We start from the raw sequence: 18,569 nt of genomic DNA on the forward strand, positions 1-18,569 counted from the left end.
AAGCGTTTTACCATAAACTTGCTCTGGCAAATGTGTAAAATACAACATATTGCATTTCCTAGGATTTATCCAGGTCTGCAATGGATGCAGTGAATGAACGGATATTAGTGCTGATAACGTACATTGGATGTGGAATCTCCTCCATTTTCCTGGGAGTTGCAATAGTGACATACATAGCTTTTCAGTAAGTTGACACAGTCTTGCTCCGCGTAGGTTTAATTTGGTTTGATGGATGCTATTGTCATTGTAACCATGTTAATTTCATAAAATGTTCGTACTCATCACAATAGGAAGAGGTCAAGTCCATTAGATTATGAAGTGGACAGATTTTTTTTTAAAAAAATGACCAAGGCTCTTTCAAAAAAAGAGAGCGAGAGAGTGATTGCAATTGGATTTTTAAAAAGAAAGAGGTTTGGGGTAGGGTAAGATTTCTCTAATGGGGTACAAAATGCTAACCATAAAAGGAAAAGTTGATAAATTGGACTTCATTGAAATTATGAACTTCTTTCACCAAAAGACACAATCAAGGTAGTGAAAAGGCAAACCATAAACAGGGAGAAGATAACTGCAATGCTGATACCCGACAAAGGACTTTTATGCAAAGTATCTATCTATCTATCTATCTATCTATCTATCTATCTATCTATATTATATATATACTATGTTATATAGTATATAATTAATAATTATAATAATTTATATAATAATATATATACTCTTACAAATGAAAAACATAGACAATACAATTAAAGGTAGGCAAAGAACTTGAAAGAGACCTCACAAAAGAGGATATCCATGCCTAACCTTAATCCTTACCCAAATGGCTAATATCCATATGACAACGTTCTCAACATCATTACTCATCAGAGAAGTGTTAATGAAAAGCACAGTTATACTTCTATACACCTACCAGAATGGCTAAAATTAATAGTATTAACAAGAGCAAGTGCCAACAAGGGTGTGTAAAATGGCACAGATACTTCCAAAAATTCTTTGGCAATACCTGCTGAAGATAAATACCTATCTATCTATTGACCCAGAAACTTCACTATTAGAGAGAAATAAGTGCATATGTCCACCAGAAGATATATACAGGAATAGGCACAGCAGGGGCACCTGGGTGGCTTAGTCGGTTAAACATCTGCCTTCAGCTCAGATCATGATTTCAGTGTCCTGGGATCCAGGCCCATGTCAGACTCCCTGTTCAGTGGAGAGAGTCTGCTTCTCCCTCTCCCTCTGTCCCTCACCCCTACTCGTGCTCTCTCTCTCTCTTGCTCTCACTCTACTCTCTCTTTCAAATTAAATAAGTAAAAATCTTAAAAAAAAAAAAAGAATATTCACATCAGCTTCATTCGTAGTGGCTCCAAATTGGAAACAACCCCAATGCATATTAACAGTTGACTGGATGAATAAATTGTGGTATACTATAAAATGGAATGCTTCATAGCAGTAAAAAAGAATGGACTTCTTCTGTACAACACGGAACGTAATATCCAAACCTCAGAGGCATATTGTTGAACAAAAAGGAAGCCAGAAAAAGACGAGAGCATAATGCATGGTTCCATTTATATGAAGTTCTAAGTACAGGCCAAGCTAAGTCTATGGGGACAAAAGTTAGAATATTGGTTACTTTTACCATGTGTGTTGAGTGCGGGGGGGGGGGGGGGAGGTTACCGAATGGGAGAAAGAATAAAGGAGCCTTCTGAGATTTGAAAATATTCCCTCTAGAGAAGATATTTGCAAATGACATATCTGATAAAAGGTTGGTATCCAAAATATATATTAAAAAACTGGGGTGGGGCACCTGGGTGGCTCAGTGGGTTAAGCCTCTGCCTTTGACTCAGGTCATGATCCCAGGGTCCTGGGATCGAGCCCCACATTGGGCTCTCCACTCTGCTCAGCTTGCTTCCCTCCCTCTCTCTGCCTGCCTCTCTGCCTACTTGTGATCTCTCTCTCTTTCAAATAAAAAAATGAAATCTTAAAAAAAAAAAAAAAACGGGCGTCTGGCTGGTTCAGTCAGTGGAGCATGCAGCTCTTGATCTCAAGGTCGTGAGTTCAAGTCCCACATTGGAAATAGAGATTACTTTAAAAAAAATCAATAAACTTTTAAAACAATTCAATAGTTTAAAAATATATACAAAAAAGTGATACAACTCAACACCCCCCCAAAAATAATAATCCAATTAAAAATGGGCAGAAGACATGAACAGACACTTCTCCGAAGAAGACATCCAGGGAACCAACAGACATCTGAAAAGATGCTTGACATCCCTCAGCATCAGGGAACTGCTAATCAAAAGTACAGTGAGATTATCACCTCACACCTGTCAGAAGGACTAAAATCAACAACACAAGAAACAACAAGTGGATCCAGCCCCGAGTCTGCTGAAGGCGTAATAACACAATGGTGGTATCCAGGAAACTCCTTCCTTCCTTCTCCCCAAAATACAAAAAGAAAAGGAAAACGAAAAAAGGCTGCTTCTTAGCTCAAAGAGGCTGCTGTTATTACTGTTAGTGAAGATCACGGTATTTAGGATACTTTGACTCTACCTGGAAAAAGGGTGGGGAGCTCGAAAAATCCATTACATGTAAGGTAAAATGAGTAAGTTAGTTTTTTTTAAGATTTTATTTATTTGCTTGTCAGACAGAGAGCAAGAGAGAACACAAGCAGGGGCAGAGGCAGAGAAAGAAGCAGGCTCCCCATGCAGCAAGGAGCCCAATGCAGGACTCGATTCCAGGACCCTGGGATTATGACCCCAGCTGAAGGCAGACAGTTAACACACTGAGCCACCCAGAAGTCCGTGAGCAAGTTAATTTTAATAGATACTACTTTTCTTTGATTTTTTAAAAAAGATTTATTTAAAGACAGAGAAAGTGGGGGTGGGGCAGAGGGAGAGAGAATCTCAAGCAGACTCCTGTGTGCAGAGCCTGATGCACGACTCAATCTCACGACCCCAAGAACACCAGCTCAGCTGAAATCCACAATTGGCTGCCATCACTTTAACCGACTGAGCCACCCAGGTGCCCCTAGCCACTTCTTTTATTCTTTCACTTCTCAGGCAGATAAGATGTGGCAATGCTTCATTTAAACCAGAGACCCTACCTAACCAAACACTGTGCCTTTTCTTTTAGCAAACTTCGAAAAGATCATCCTTCCAAAATCCTGATCAACCTGTGCGCAGCACTACTGATGTTAAACCTGACGTTTCTGGTCAATTCCTGGTCCTCATCATTTCAGAAAGCCGGACTCTGTGTCACAGCCGCGGTGGCCCTCCATTACTTCCTGCTCGTCTCTTTGACTTGGATGGGCCTAGAGGGGGTCCACATGTACTTGTCTCTCATCAGAGTCTTCAACATATACGTCCCCAATTATATTCTTAAATTTTGTCTCATTGGTTGGGGTAAGGATATCTGCTTGTCTGATGTCTCTGTTTTAGGCCTGTGTTTATTTCTAATTCGGGCTTCCTGAGACACAGTATTCAGGACCAAATTCTGTTATTATCATCAGTAAGGATGCTGCATCCTTATTCAGCATTCACAATACTTCCAAGAGAAGGATTTCATCATTATTCCCACATCATGGTGAGGACACTGAGGCGCAGAGAGGTTAGGTAATTTGCCAAAGTGTATACAGCTGGTATGCGGCAGAACTGGGATTTGAACCAGAGATTTGGCTCCATAGTTTGGACATGTAACCTCTATGATGCAGCCATACTGTTGAAGAGACAGGGAAAGGACTTGGAATGTGCGGAGGGGTGCTGGGTCAAACACACCCTGATTCCCGCTACACCCCATGGTGGTCATTGTGACTGTTCCCCAATGGAAGAAACCAGGACAGGAAGCCAGCATGAAAATTTCCTAATTTAAATGTTTCTTCGTTGGTTTGCTGTCCTGTATTTCTGACATGGTCAGCTCAGCTCCTCACCCCCCTTTGCCTGTTCAAAATAGATTTTGAGTTCAGAGTATGTGTTGGAGACACAGGAGGCGTATATGAAATGGATAGATTTTACCTTCCACTGCCTTTGTAAAGACAATAGCTTCCCAATTAGCTACTCATCCTTTTAATGAGTTCATTAACATAGCACATGCTTTCACGGGATACACAGTCAGTGCTATTATCCATGCTAATGTGGGGAGCAGAGACAGGCAAATACTAAGCAGAGCATAATCTAAAGTTGTTTTAGCACACTTTGCAATCCATCAGAAACACGGAGCCCAAAGCAGTCAGTACACTCCTGTGCCTGGCAGCCCTCATCTCAAGTCAACCGGGAGATTGAAAAACATTGCGAAAGAGGCTTCATGAATAATCCTCAAAGCAGATAACCCACATCTGGCTAACTGTAAAGGGGCTGGAAATCACGCTGGGTCCTGGCTTTCCTTCCCCTTTGTCATCTCTCATCCTTGGTTTCCTTCTCAGTCCCCTCGCTCCTCAAGTGGCAGAGTTCCCCAAGACTCACTTTTTTTCTCTTGATCTTGTTCCACACACACTTTCCGGGGTGCAAGGAGCAGCAGCGAAGGCTAAGACCTGGAACCTGGAGGTGAGATAAACCTAGGGAGTGTCAAGGACCCAGCGGAGCCAAAGTCAAGGCCAAGGCCTGACCACCTGGACCAGTCCAGATGTAACCAGCTGCTTTCAGATTCGGCTGATGGCTTTCTTATCCAGCTAACGGAAGAGTAGCTAAAGGCGCCAGCTCCCAAGTCCTTGTCCCCCACACTATAAAAGAGCGACACCAAAACAAAAGGGAACAGATGGCTGCCACATGAGTTAAGGGATTCCCTGTAGCCAAAGAGTGGGTTATGAGCTGGAGCTCTGCACTTTTCTATTCTGCAGCTCTGTGCTGAGGGGGCGGGTTGCAAAGCCCCACACCTCCCCCGAACCTGGGAGGGACAAGAAACTGCCTCATGACAGCCTCTTGAGGAGATGGAGAAGCGAGTAGGGGACGGCCTCCGCTCCTCCTCACACGCCTGGAGTCTCTTCCAGCTCGTACGGGCTCACGGGTTTTCTGCCCAAGCTCAGGTCCCCTGCTAGTCCAGCCTTTGCCTGCTCTGCCCATTGGGTACCTGCAAGGTCACCAGGGAGCCACTGCAGAGCTGTCCTCCTAAGTGGACTTTTGGAGCATTTAAATATTAAACGAATGCAATCAATGGCGAAAACAAACATTAGCATCTGCTTATGTTTGAAGTTCCGTCTTCTTAATGCCAAAGCAACCTGTTGAGAAGGTTTTACTCCTGTATTTAAATCCTTGTCCAAGGCAGTTGATCGGTCCACATTTTTTCTTTAATAACCAGTAGGGGATCTTTTTGTTTGGTAACCGGTTATGGATTGATTTGTTAATTACCAAAGGGTAAACACAGCTTGGGGACCACCTCACAACTCCCACTGTAGATGTGAGGCTTCCCTCCATCCCTCCTTTCTGGCTTCCAACAGATTGAAAAAACCTTTCTTAACACTCAATGTTACGTGAGTTTCAGGTGTACAGCATCGTGACTGGACAAGTCTACACGTTCTGCCGTGCTCCCCGCAATCTCTCCCCATACAGCGCCATTGCAGATACCATTCATGACATTTCCTACGCTGTGCCTTTCATCCCTGTGACTTACTCATTCCATGACTGGAAGCCTGCCCCTCCCGCCCTCCTTCACCTGTGTTCCCCACCCCCCCACCCTCTCCTCTCTGGCAACCCTTAGTTTGTTCTTTCTATTTATGGGTCTGTCCCGGTTTTTGTTTTTTTCAACAGGTATTTTTGTAAATATCTACATCACGCTAGGCACTGTGCTAACTGTGTGATATACAGATCAGATGGGATTGTCCTGTTTCTCACAGAACAGGACAGTGTGGAGGATTTTTCAAGATGCTTGGCACTCTGGGATTCAGAACAGCCTTGCAAAGCATCTTATGAAACCCCTAAACCGGGTGCAGGTGTAATGCTCTTAGTTGAAGAGAAATACATTGTTAGAAATGAAGAAATCATTTACGTTTTGCAAATGTACATGTAATTGGATTTTTAAATCCTGTGTCTACACTCACATTACGTTTGACCACTTTGATGGAACTGATTGCTTTATTATAGTCTGGCTGAACTGACTGGTCGTTAACTGGTTGATCTAGTCAAAATGTCAGACTAGTAACGAGTGTGGAAACAGCCCCCCTGTCAGAAAGCACTGAAGGCTGCCACTGATTGCCTCTGCCCTTCCTCCAAGGTGACCTAGACAAAAAGATCCTGGGAACTAAGGGGCTTTATCGAAAAGGAGAAAAGAATTGGCAGCCCATCATCTGGGAAAAAATACTTGATGCGAACCTTTCTTACAATAAACCAGATACTTCTATTGCCAAGTTGATTTTTTGGCTCTTGAGCTATTTTTAATAACCAGTGGGCGTTGTATTGGAGTCTTTGGCATGCTGTTTAGTTTAGCAGATTGGAGCACTCCTAGAAATGTTTAACTTGGGAAAATTCACAAACATTTTGCAAACAATGGTATTTTGATGCCTGCACGTCTGTGGCTCAATTAAACAGTGTCTTGGTGTAGCAGGGCTCACCATCAATGATCAGGACTTCTCCCACTTCCTAATGGGATGCCTTTGGCTTGCTTCCCCCTCTAGGAATCCCAGGGATCGTGGTGGCAATCACACTGTGTGGGAAAAAAGATCTGTATGGAGCTCTGAGCTCAATGACTCCATTGTAAGTACCAGCATCTCTGGTTCTCAGGTGATGATGTGGCGATCAGGGTCTCAGGGGTGGGGAGTCTTTCTGACCTGTGGCTTGGTCTTGACGCTGGCTCAGAGGGGACACTCAGTCTTTTCGGCTTAAACACAGTCATGGTTGGAACTCATATAACTAATGTAACGGTTAGGTGACTGGCTCTGTGTGACCTTGGGCAACTTACTTTACCTCTTCCTTCCATTTCCTCCACTGGAAAATGGGGGCCAATAATGTTTGCTGTCCATGTTGTGTGTAATTAAAATGACATCACGTGTATAAAATGTTCAGCATATGGCCTGTGCCGCATGTTCTACGTAACGGGCCGTGATTACGATTAGAAAGCTCACAGAACCCGGGAGGAGTTGTAGTGAGCACTGTAAGGAAATAGGGAGACGGTTGGAAGACATTTTCCACCATCAACAACAGTCTCCCCTGAAAGACGCCACTGCCTTCCTTGGTAAATTGGCTCCGCCTTGTTTTCCTCTCTTCTCTTAATTTTTAAAAAAATGTTTATTTTATTTTTATTTGAGTACAGTTGACACACAATGTTACATTAGCTTCTGGTGTACAGCTTAGTGTTTGGACAAGTTTATACATTGTGCTGTGTTCGCCATCTTTTGTTTTCTTCTTTTGTTTCTTCTTTATCTCTCCAGAACCTTCCTTTATAGGTGCAGAGCTAGTTATTATGTAGCCCTTTAGATAGCGTGCTTTCCTTTCATGCTTCTGATTGTTTTTTACTTACCCAGACCCATTCTCTTTATTGTTGCCTCTCAAGCTTTTTTTTTTTTTTTTTAAACTACAGATTTCCTCTCTCATTGGACTGCAGTCAAATGTGGGAGGTCTCGCCCCCCCAGACTCCTCCATCGTTTGTGTTGAGTTGAGTTTCTGGAGGGTCAAAATTATATTGTCCTTTCCAGCAGGTGTTTTCTAATTATATAATTTCTTGTTATCCTTCCTCTCTCTCTCTTCTCTCTTCCTTTCCTTCTCATCTCCTCCTCCGTCCTTGCTCCTGGCTGTTCCGTGGTGTAAAGGGCCCCCCAGGGCCTACGTATTGGTGATTCTTCTTCAAAGATCAAAAGCAAAAGCAAAACCAGAACAAAACCAACTCCACTCCTCCTGAAAAGAGCCCTTTCATATGTGAATTGGTTAGTAAGAGGCAGAGTGCTCTAAGAGCTTTTTTTTTCTTTTTTGGTAATTATATTTTGAAGAAGTGATACATGCACATGGCACAAAATTCAAAAGCACAAAAGGGTAGAGGATGAAATGTGAGCCCTTTTCCCAACCCCCAGCCACACTGTCTCTCTTCCTTGATGCAACTCTTATTACCAGCAATCAGATCTGTATAGATATTCTCTTGGACCCTCCGTTACCCAAATGGTAGACATACACTGTTCCCTACTTAACAATATGTCTTAGGGATGATTCTCTATCCAAACATAAACCAGCACTGTCCCTTTTTAAAATGTTTTCTATAGCCTCCTTTAAGGCTGAAGATGATATTCAGGGAACCCTAAATATTGGACTTTATGAGGGCAATTCAATGTGGTTTTTTTCCCTCCCTCCCTCCCAACGTGTGCACAAACACACACAAACTCACACACATGAAATATCCACACCAGCATGAACAATACGATGGAACCGGATTTTTCCGGTTCTAAACAAGCGGTCTCGGCTAAGTTGACACACAGTTAAATTGGCAAGCTTGTCCCTGTTCAAAACTCAGAGGTAATGCCTCTGGTCATGGGAACTGTATTAGATGAAATAGCTATTCATAGGACTCATCACTTATTTCTTCTTTAATAGAAATGGTAGAGCCATTAAGAATCCAGCGGCCAGGGTTGCCTTTTGTCCCAAGGATGCGGAAGGAGGTTTAAAATATACATCATTAACACTGATGATCTCTTCATTGTTTGACATAGCATTCAAGAAAGCCAGTCATTGCTCGTGTCCTTTTACTGTGATATTTATCATGCAAAACAGAATTCATCCTGCAAACAAAAGCTCAGGTGTAAGGTGGTGGGGCAGGATGTGGGGAGGGGAGCCACTTAGGAGGAAAATACATCACTTGTTTTTCTGCTGTAGAGGAACAAAATAGCCTCCCAGAGAATTGGACTGAGAAGTGTCTGCATATCCTCTATGATTTCTGGCGCTGGAAAGAACCCTGGACTGGGGCTCAGGAGATTGGGGTTTGAGCCCCACCCTGCCCCCAGTGAGCATGCGTGAACTCTTGTCAAGGCAGCCCCTCTCTCTAGGTGCAGATGTTCTCAGGTGAACTAAAGCTGACAAGGTGATCTTCAGGTTCTCACTGAAAAATACATATGTGTGTTTCTCTGCCTCACAACGGCCTTCTCTTCCTTGTCTCTTACAGTTGTTGGATTAAAGACGATTCTATCTTTTACACCTCGGTTGTGGCTTATTTTTGCCTCATATTTCTACTGAATCTCTCCATGTTCTGCACTGTCCTCGTTCAGTTGAACTCCATGAACTCCCAAAGCCGGAAGACTCGGCGGCAGACCATCCTGCATGACCTCAAAGGCACAATGAGCCTGACATTCTTACTTGGCCTCACCTGGGGCTTTGCTTTTTTTGCCTGGGGACCTGTAAGGATTTTGTTCTTGTATCTTTTTGCCATTTTCAACACATTGCAAGGTAACTTCTGCTTCTTTGTCCTCTCCGTGGCTAGCCAGAGCTCCCCACCAAAGCTTTGCTGCTTTGGAAAAGATACTCCAAGAGACTTCTGGTATCAATCAAGTGATAGGCAGCCATTGGAAACATTACCCAGATGTTCGGACATCATGAAACGAGCTCACTCTTACTTGGGGATATAGACAAGAGCCCAGAGAGCCAACTCAACTCCAGCTAGTTGGCAATGTTTATATCAAACACTGGCTGGTGATACTTTCGACAGTATTCCCAGTAGTCCCTGAATACTGTAGAATACTGAACTCGGCATACCGAAACCACATGGTTCCCGTAAGTGTTCGGGACTGCACTTGTGTTGACATTCTGAAGTGCGCGATCCCATCGAACACAATAATTACTGGACAGCAGACACATTAAACTGTTGACCCCCTAGACTCTGGCTACATCAGAGATCCAAATATTGTGGGAAGGAGCCAGGCTAGGAAATTAGAGAGTCGTAAAGGAATGAAGATGAAGAGCAAAGAGCCATGGATCAAGGCAAGAGGCCAAGGTTCTAGTCTTGGGTTTTGCTCCAAACTCACCTTGGACAAGTCGCCACAGCTGGTTGAATTAGATGATCGTAAGCTAATGTCTCTATAGCTCTTTAATTTTATTCCCATTTTCTGCTGAAAGAAGGAAATGATAGTAATGTGGTAGGTGAATGCCTGGTAGGCCAAAGATGTCACAAGCAGTAAGAGTGAGGGGTCTGGTTAATACACCTCTGACTCAGTGTTGATGTTCATTTTAACCTGACTTTGCCTGTTACAGATCTTCAAGGGAAGAGGCATGCAGAATGATTTCCTGGGAGTGTCAGGCTCTGCTCCATGCTCTTCCTGTCCTCAGATTTGGCCCAGTTCATTTAAACTACTGGGGCAGCTGGGAGGAGCTTGGGCAGTGCATTGAATTAGGGTCTCCCTGAGTGCTCCAAACTACTTATCCACTCACTAAACCCCTTTACCAGACTCCAGGCTGTTGGTAGACCACAGGATGTTCCAGCAAGAGATGAGTTCCATGGTCAAAGAATTTCAGGAAATGCAGCAAACTGTATTCCCCCATTCTTAAAATGGCACCATCTATATTATCATGGTGAAAGTTCTGAGAACTTCTACTCGGGGGAAAAAAAAAAAAACCAACCTTAAAAAATTTGTTTTAGCCAAGCATTTTTTTTTTTAAAGCCTCAGAGCACTTTGTCATCTCGTTATTAACCCTTGCAGAACCTTGGGAAGTATGAACTGGAGTGTAGTTACTCTATGCCAGGCATTTGCGGGGTGCTGCAGGGAGATGGGGCAGCAATCTAGAATAAGGCATACATTTGTTCTCATGTCTCTCGATTCAAGAAACCATCTCATTTTAGAGCAATGAAATGTATTAGCCGAAACTTCTGTCCCACCAGTTTCTTCCGAGCATGTTCTGATTGGAATGTAAAAAGGCACAGAAAGCCCGGGTATAGAACATGTGCAGGAGTGGATTAGGAACCACATCCCGGGGGCAGATTTCTTCCTCAGCTGTAAGTGTGCTCACTAATTCTGAGGAGAAACTCACCCTATGCAAAGAGGGGCTAACGGGGAAGCTGCCAGAAAGAACAAGAGAGCAAAGCAGTTTAAGGCTTACAAAGGGAGAAGGCATGTCTTCAAAGCAAGGGCTCCATTCCTGAGGTGGAAAGGGAAAGTGGTTTCTAAGCAGGAAGGCTCCGTGGCTTCGAAGCAGAATCCAGTGGGGGATCTCCTGAGGACTAAGCCCAAAGTCCCACAGATCCCGCATGGACAGAGCCCAGCTGTCTCTCTGTCAGATACGCTTTATGGCAACCAAGCACCAAGCATTTCTGGTTCTCCTAGTCCTGCCTTACAAGATAGAAGGTGCCATCCTCCAGAGGGCGGGTTTGCAGAATCCTGAGTTTCAAACTCAAGTTACCACACACACACACGCAAGCACACGCACGCGCCCGTATGCGTACTCCGAGTAAGAATGCAACGGACCAAGTGAACGAATGAGCCGTTTAAAAGACGGGTGGCAAGTTTGCAGTTCTGGCTGAAGGGGGTTGCCCTGTGGTCAGGTGTGAAAAAATGCTGTGCACAGTGAGCCATTTCTGAAGAAGGGTTGCACAAATAAAAATGCAGGTGACAAAAACCTGACATCTTCCCTCATGCCTGTGTGCTAGTGAGTAAGCAGATCAATCTGTTATTGGAAGGAAAAGGGAAGGCTGACAGGCAGAGAGGGAGAGCTGGCAGGCAGCTCATTGGAATTCATATAATAACCTTTAAGTCTGAGAACAAACTAAACTCCATGCAGGAAATCAGCACGGTAACACGTGCTTGTTGTCTCTGTTGCCCCTTGTTCCGGCTGAATCTGGAGGAGTTTTACATTTCTGAGACTGGGGTTTGCTCTCACCAGGTTGCCGCACCCCCTTCCAGGTGGCTGCTGCTCGGAAGGAGTGAGCGCTGCTCGACTCATCACCACCGTTATTCGGTTACACGGAGATAAAGCCCTCGGGGGAGTGAGTGAGACATGTCATTCCGTTTAGCCTCCAGATTGCTACCTCCCACCTGGAATCAGAGAGTCTCAGGGCTGGGGCTGGGGACCCAAGATCTTCCCAATCCAACTTACCCTCGAGTGACAGAAAGTCACATGCCTCTACCCGAAACTTTCCAGATACGGAGAGCTCACTGTTCTGTAAAGCAGAGCACTCAATTTCTCTCTCTGTCTAATGGAAATATATTTGACATTTAACATCGTGTAAATTTAAGGGGTACAACGCGTTGATTTGATACACTGATATATTGTAGTACGATTACCGCTGTAGCTTCTAATCTGCTCTGTGTCTTATCCAGGTCCCCCTTTTCTGAGGGTAGAATGTGCAGGGCAGTGGTTAAGACCTTGGGCTCTGCAGCCAGACTGCCTGCATTTGGTCTTGAGGCTGCCATTTCAATATTAGCCCCATGACTCGGTCAGATTTACTAGATTTCCAGAACTCTGAGGTCTCTCAACTATAAAAAATGACACCAGCAGCACAATGCCTGTGACAAAATCATTACTTAGTAAACACTAGCTTCGATTACCTAGTTTGTCCTCTTCATACCAGCCCTTCCACATCTGTAACTATAGCTACTATTTCTCCCCACCCTGTGTTCCCACTCCAAGTCTTCTCTATTCTTGAATACTTCGATTTGTCGTCATCATTTCAAAATGAAGTCTCCCAACCTGAATATTGTTCTGGTAGGGAGAAAGGGCCAAACTGGGTCAAGATGGGAGGATCCTCTTACCTGCCTCAACCAACATTCTTGACTTCCACTGATGCCCTAGCTGAAGTGAGCTTTGGGGGCATTTACTATTGACTCATGCTCAACTTGCAATGAGTTAGGACCACTCCGACCCATTACTGATCAGTTACTTCAGCACAACTGACCAGTGAGGAGGCAAGCTGAACCTTATATAGAGAACAAAGGGTTGCAAACTGCACTTGGGTCAAAAGAAAGATTTTGAGGCCTGAGAACATAATACAAAGGTTGCAAAAAACTGAGAGTTTGTGTCTCGAGTGCCTTGGAGTGCAAATCAACAAACATCTGTTGAGCTGCCACATAGTACTGGAGGCAAAGAGAGAAGTGATACAAGGATGACAAGCCTTTACAGCTGGGTGAGGAGATGGGCAATACAGGGAGACTGTGGCCACATATAGTGACTCATAGAAGAAATAATGCTATGGGACCTCAGAGGTGGGAAAGGTGAGTTTCAGCTTGAGGCACCTGGAAAGGCTTTGTTAATGGCAGATATTTCTGCCAATTCCACACCCAAGCTATAGGAGATCCAATGTGCCCTTCAGAGCATTTACCATCAGGAAAATCTCAAGCCTACTTTTTTTCTCCCAAGGAGATATTTTAGAGAGAGGGGATGAGAAATGGACAGGGCTACTGATGGATGCCCCCAGCCCCTCTCAATCCCACTTTCAGGACAAAATCAGGGCTGGCAGTGGAAAATGAGGGCACCAAATTTATGGTTTCTACGTGGTGTAATTGTGCCAAAGAGCGTGTGTATTAGTTATTTATTGCCATGTTAACAAATTACTCCCAAAGTTTAGCAGCCTAAAGCAACAGCACATATTATCATACCCAGTCACTGGGTTGGGAATTTAGGAGCAGCTTAGCTGGGTAGTTCTGGCTCAGGGGCTCTTTTTTTTTTTTTTTTTTTTTTCCTAAAGTGGATTCCGGCAGAGCTTGATCTCATGACCCTGAGATCAAGACCTGAGCTGAGATCAAGAGTTGAACACTTAACCAACTGTGCCACCCAGGTGCCTGTGGCTTGGGGACTCTTATGAAATTGCAGTCAAGCTGTCAGCCAAGGCTGTAGTCATGTGGAAACTTAACTGGCTCTGGAAAATCTGCTTCTAGGAAGCCTCACTCACATGACTGGGGACTGGAAGCCTCACTTCCTCACCATGTGGGCCTCCCCACGGGGCTGCAGAATGTCCTCACACTACAACACTTAGGTTCCTTTGGAGGGAGTAATCAGAGATAGAAGCCACAATGTCTTTTAGAAGCTTTTCTTGGAAGTGACATGACTTCACTTCTGCCATATTCTATTGATATGGTGTGGAAAAAGATGACACAAGGATACAAATGCCAGGATGTAAGGATCATTAAGAACCATTTTGGAGGCTGACTACCTTTGCAGGGCTGCTCTCTCAAGCTCTATGATTGACAGCAATCCTGGGGGGAACACTTTGGTTGATAGGAAGTCTTGAAACAGACCTTCTTACCATCACTGCCTTTGACAGGGAAGTTAGAAAGACGAGCTCAGAAAGCCATAATGGCTCTGGGGTTCCTTAGGAAGACTGTCTATGGTGATAAGAGTAGATCTGGGTCTGGGTGTTGGTGACTGCTAACAAAAGAAGCTGAAACAGACTGACCTTCTTCTTTTGACTTAGGATTCCTCATTTTCGTGTTTTACTGCCTGATGAAGGAGAGTGTGCGGGAGCAGTGGCAGATACACCTCTGTTGTGGGTGGTTACGACTGGATAATTCTTCGGGTAAGATGCCACTTTGGGTAAGGTTTTGAATTTCACGGGTTTCCCACAACTGATCTGATTAACTTGTCTCCTGGCTTGAATTCGTAGAGCATTGGCAACATGGAGGCTGTTTCCATGTCATGAACATGATTTGTACTTCTGTGCTGAGATGAATGAAGTCAAGTGAAGAATGTGATTCGGCCATATTTTAACTTAGTGAAGCTTCTCTCTTTTGGCCCAGATTCTTGAATTGCTTGTCGTCACTGTCACCTCAATCTCAACTCAATTAAAAAGAATGTCGATTAAGTGTCCTACTGTGTTTCAGACCCTGGGTCACAGGGGCTTTCTGGCCTGTAGCCAACAGCGGGTTGAGTGGATGAGGGAACAAAGAGAGGTAGCAGAGGCAGGGAGAAGCCTAGCTGGATGGAGCAGTGGCCCATCCAACACAGTGAGAGATGTGGTGGACTCCGACATTGTCTCTGAGATTATCTCCAGTCCAGGCAAATTGATTTTCTGTGTATCAGAGTCTCTTCCATCCAATGCAGACAACTTCTCTCAGCCTCAGTGCAAAGCTCGGTCTGTTTTATGGAAGGCAAGTGCTTGAACTTGAAGATTTTATAAATGGCACAGAGATCTCCCTCCTTTATCCTGGGCATGTCAGTAACCCACAGGCCTCTGTGCCAAACTCTAAGGAAAGGAGGCATCCTTGGTAAGTGAATTAGCTCTGGCTGTGTCACACATTAAATATAAATTTACTTCTCACAACTTCATAGAGAAACGGACCCCTTGAGGTACCTAGAACAGACACTCTCTGCATTGAGCTTCATATTTTTAACAGGATGATTGAGGAACAATTCATACATCATGCAATTTGCCCATGTTAAGTGTAGAATTTGATGTATTTTCTGATTTTAACTTTTATGGTGTCATTTCAGATGGGGACAGCAGGTGCAGGCTACAAGTTGGGTATAAACAAGAGAGACTGAAGAAAACCTTCCAAGACAAATTGTCGACACCATCCCTCAAGTCAACTACCACAAGTTCTACCTTCAAATCTTTGGGCTCTGCGCAATGCATGCATTCAGAAATCAGCTTCCCAAATGGTGAGGGAAAAACTATGCTGTCTACTCTTACATTCCAAAAATATCGAATTAATGTGAGGCCACATACTTGGTCTTGGGAGTTGGTTCCTCCTCAAAACTAAAAGCATGTGTGTGTGCATATACCTGGGCTCATTCCTGGCTGAGAAAGTGTGTATAGAAGCACCTAGTGAACTTGGTACATGCAAACCTGGTAGGTTATTCAACTGAAACGGGAGGGAAGAGACTAGAAGTCAAAACAAATTCATGTGTGATTCAAAACAATGGTCAGAGACGATGAAAGCCAGAAGGAACCTTAGACAATGTCCAGAGTGATGTCGTCATTTTCCAGATGAGGAGCCTTAAGCAGGGAAAGGAAAATGTCTTACAGATGCTTACTCACCATCAGTAGCAGAACTGGGGTCAGAACTCAGGTGGCCTGGCTCTCAGGCTAGGGAACATCGCACGCCACCAAGAGCACCTACTGAGCAGCACGACATTCTTAGTTGCTCAGCTTCTTCCATAGGAAGACAAATTTCTAGTTACAGAGACACCTGTTGAGGTGGAGCTGGTTATTGGAAGAGAAAATGTAAGGAAAGGATTGATCTTTTTTTAGAGATTTTATTTATTTACTTGAGATAGAGAGAGAGTGAGCAAGCTCACAAGAGAACAGAGTGGAGAGGGAGAAGCAGACTGCCCATCGACGCAGGGCTTGATCCCAGGACCCTGGGATCATGACCTGAGCCAAAAGCAGACTCTTAACCAACTGAGCCACCCAGGCGTCCCAGGAAAGGATTGATCTGAAAGCCCAAAGTAAAGAGAAAGGCAAAGGGAACAAGACCTTGAGAACTCAAGCTGATGTTGTGATGCCTCTGTGTTGTGTACTGCCCTGGACAATGATGCTTACTTGAGGACCAAAGTTGATTCCAGTTCACATATACAGAACACCTCTGGTGGCCCGGCTGTAGCCATTCTCACACCTCAGTGCTGGTGGAACTGCTGCTTGTATTTTTCATTATATCGGCTCCACACAGATGTTCTATTTCCAAGGTCTGCAGCCAATCTGAAATCAGCATGGTGGGTAAAAAATAAATAAATAAAGCCACCAAGGGTCACCTGGCTGGCTCGGTTGGTAAAGCATGCAAGTCTTGATCGCAAGGTCATGAGTTCAAGCCCCACATTGGGTGTAGAGATGACTTAAAAAATAAAAAAAATAATAAAAAATAAAATCTTTAAAAAATTATAAAGGCACCAAACTTGGAGTCAGAAGGCTTTGGTTCAACTCCCAGCTCTGTCACTAACTCTGTAACCTTGGGCACATCTCTCCCTTAGTGAGAGCTACATTCTCTCTACCTTCAACGTAAGGAGGCTAGGATAGATGGATAACCTCCAAAGTGCCTATCAGCTTCTAGACTGTGTAGGACAACATTGTTTCCCAGTTTAGGCTGACTGTCTAGTGTACAGTCTCAGTCTCCTCCTCTGTATGGGAAAGTTGGTGCATATGGAAAGACTCTTTCCATGCCCACAAGTGTCCATTACTCTGGCCAGCTAACTTGCAGATACATTCCGGTGCTCATATGGAGGCACTGGGGAGCCATAGTATATGATAGAGGGCAGAAGTTAAGGAAGCTGCTTAGTAGATAATAGTTGAGACCAATAGGGAAATACCATTTTTGCAAAAGGGTTCATTGGCATTGGCTCTCTTGCTGTCCCTGGGGGATACCGTTTCATTAGCAGATACATGGCTTGAATGTACGTGTCTTTCTTCAGGGGGATGGTAGCCCCCTGTGCCTAGGATTTCAGGGTTGTTTTCAATAACATGTCCAGCATTTTAGTGTTGTTGTATCAAGTGATAGATCCGGAGAGCCAAGGGCCTGGGGTTGTGACCGTGACGTAGCTGGTGAGACAGGTAGTCTAGCTTCTTGGCTAGACTTGGTCTAGATTTGGTCCCAAATCTGCAGTCTGGATATAGCCCTCGGATGGTCAGAACCACAGCAGCTTCATGTCCATGAACACGGAGTGAAGACGTGCCTTCTGTAATTGCCTAAACAGTGCTGTCAGGATGAACAAATTTACCCTGGGTCCGCATAAACTACCCAAGAAAAGCCCCACAACCTTTACTTCCTTTCTAATTCCTCTATTCGCTCCTTCGTTTGGTTAAAAAAAAATTGTCTGTTACTTCTACTATCTGCGAAGTCCTCAGTGCCACGACTGAAAATGTTCTTTTTTTTCTTTAACGCAGGTGACTTTGATGAAGATCCCTACTGTTTCTCTCCCTTGAGTTGTGAAGTTGTGCCTAATTATGTGGGAAGAATATTACCTGTGGAAGTCAGAATGAATTCCACTCACAAAGATTTCTTCACTAATTCCCAGCAGAGATACCCACCTCCCCCTAGCCCCAGATTAGGGAAAATGTTGAGTTTGTGAAACCATCTGCTCCGACTTTGTATTCTAAATATTATTTTGGAAGGCGCAGAATGAAATAGCGTTTAGCGGTTATTAAAGTCAGAATAATTCTCCTATTCATTGTTATAGCTGTTTCTTTCTTTCTTTTTTTTTAAGATTTTTTTAAATTTATTTATTTGACAGAGAGAGAGATCACAAGTAGGCAGAGAGGCAGGCAGAGAGAGAGGAGGAAGCAGGCTCCCTGCAGAGCAGAGAGCCCGATGCGGGGCTCGATCCCAGGACCCCGAGATCATGACCCGAGCCAAAGGCAGCAGCTCAATCCACTGAGCCACCCAGGCGCCCCTGTTTCTTTCTTTTTCTAGGTAAGATTTGAGCCTAAAATCGGGGGATATTGGGGGACACATGTCCACAGCACTGGAGATTTTGTTTCAAAATGCTAAGTGTCCCATCCTGGAAGAAAAGAATTAAGATCCTAGTCCTTAACTTCACTAGGGATGAAATCATTTCAGGCAGCCCCAGTTTTCGGATACCCGGTTGGCTTGACACCCACAGGGGAAGTAGGAAGAGTCTCAAGGTCATACCTTTTGGGAAAAAATATCCTGTTGGCCTGCCATGACAAAGCATCTGAAATCCCCATTATTCAAGTCACTCTTTGATTGACTCCCTCATCGACGTGTAACCACATTTTGTGAAGAGGGTAGA

At 44.2% G+C, this 18,569-nt stretch overlaps 1 protein-coding gene across 1 annotated transcript in view; it reads left to right on the forward strand.

Annotated features, from left to right (window-relative positions):
- Positions 1-17,983, forward strand: part of ADGRG4 (adhesion G protein-coupled receptor G4) — a 103,614-nt gene extending 85,631 nt beyond the window's left edge. Inside the window, exons 18-24 of the mRNA XM_045994635.1 lie at positions 63-184; positions 3,133-3,401; positions 6,602-6,680; positions 9,070-9,350; positions 14,302-14,403; positions 15,318-15,485; positions 17,704-17,983. Of these exons, the coding sequence (XP_045850591.1) occupies positions 63-184; positions 3,133-3,401; positions 6,602-6,680; positions 9,070-9,350; positions 14,302-14,403; positions 15,318-15,485; positions 17,704-17,888 (1,206 nt within the window). The 3' untranslated portion in view covers positions 17,889-17,983. The remainder of the gene's footprint in view (positions 1-62; positions 185-3,132; positions 3,402-6,601; positions 6,681-9,069; positions 9,351-14,301; positions 14,404-15,317; positions 15,486-17,703) is intronic.
- Positions 17,984-18,569: the final 586 nt, after the last annotated feature.

This window comes from Meles meles, chromosome X, assembly GCF_922984935.1.
Source record: "Meles meles chromosome X, mMelMel3.1 paternal haplotype, whole genome shotgun sequence".
Lineage (NCBI taxonomy): Eukaryota > Metazoa > Chordata > Mammalia > Carnivora > Mustelidae > Meles > Meles meles.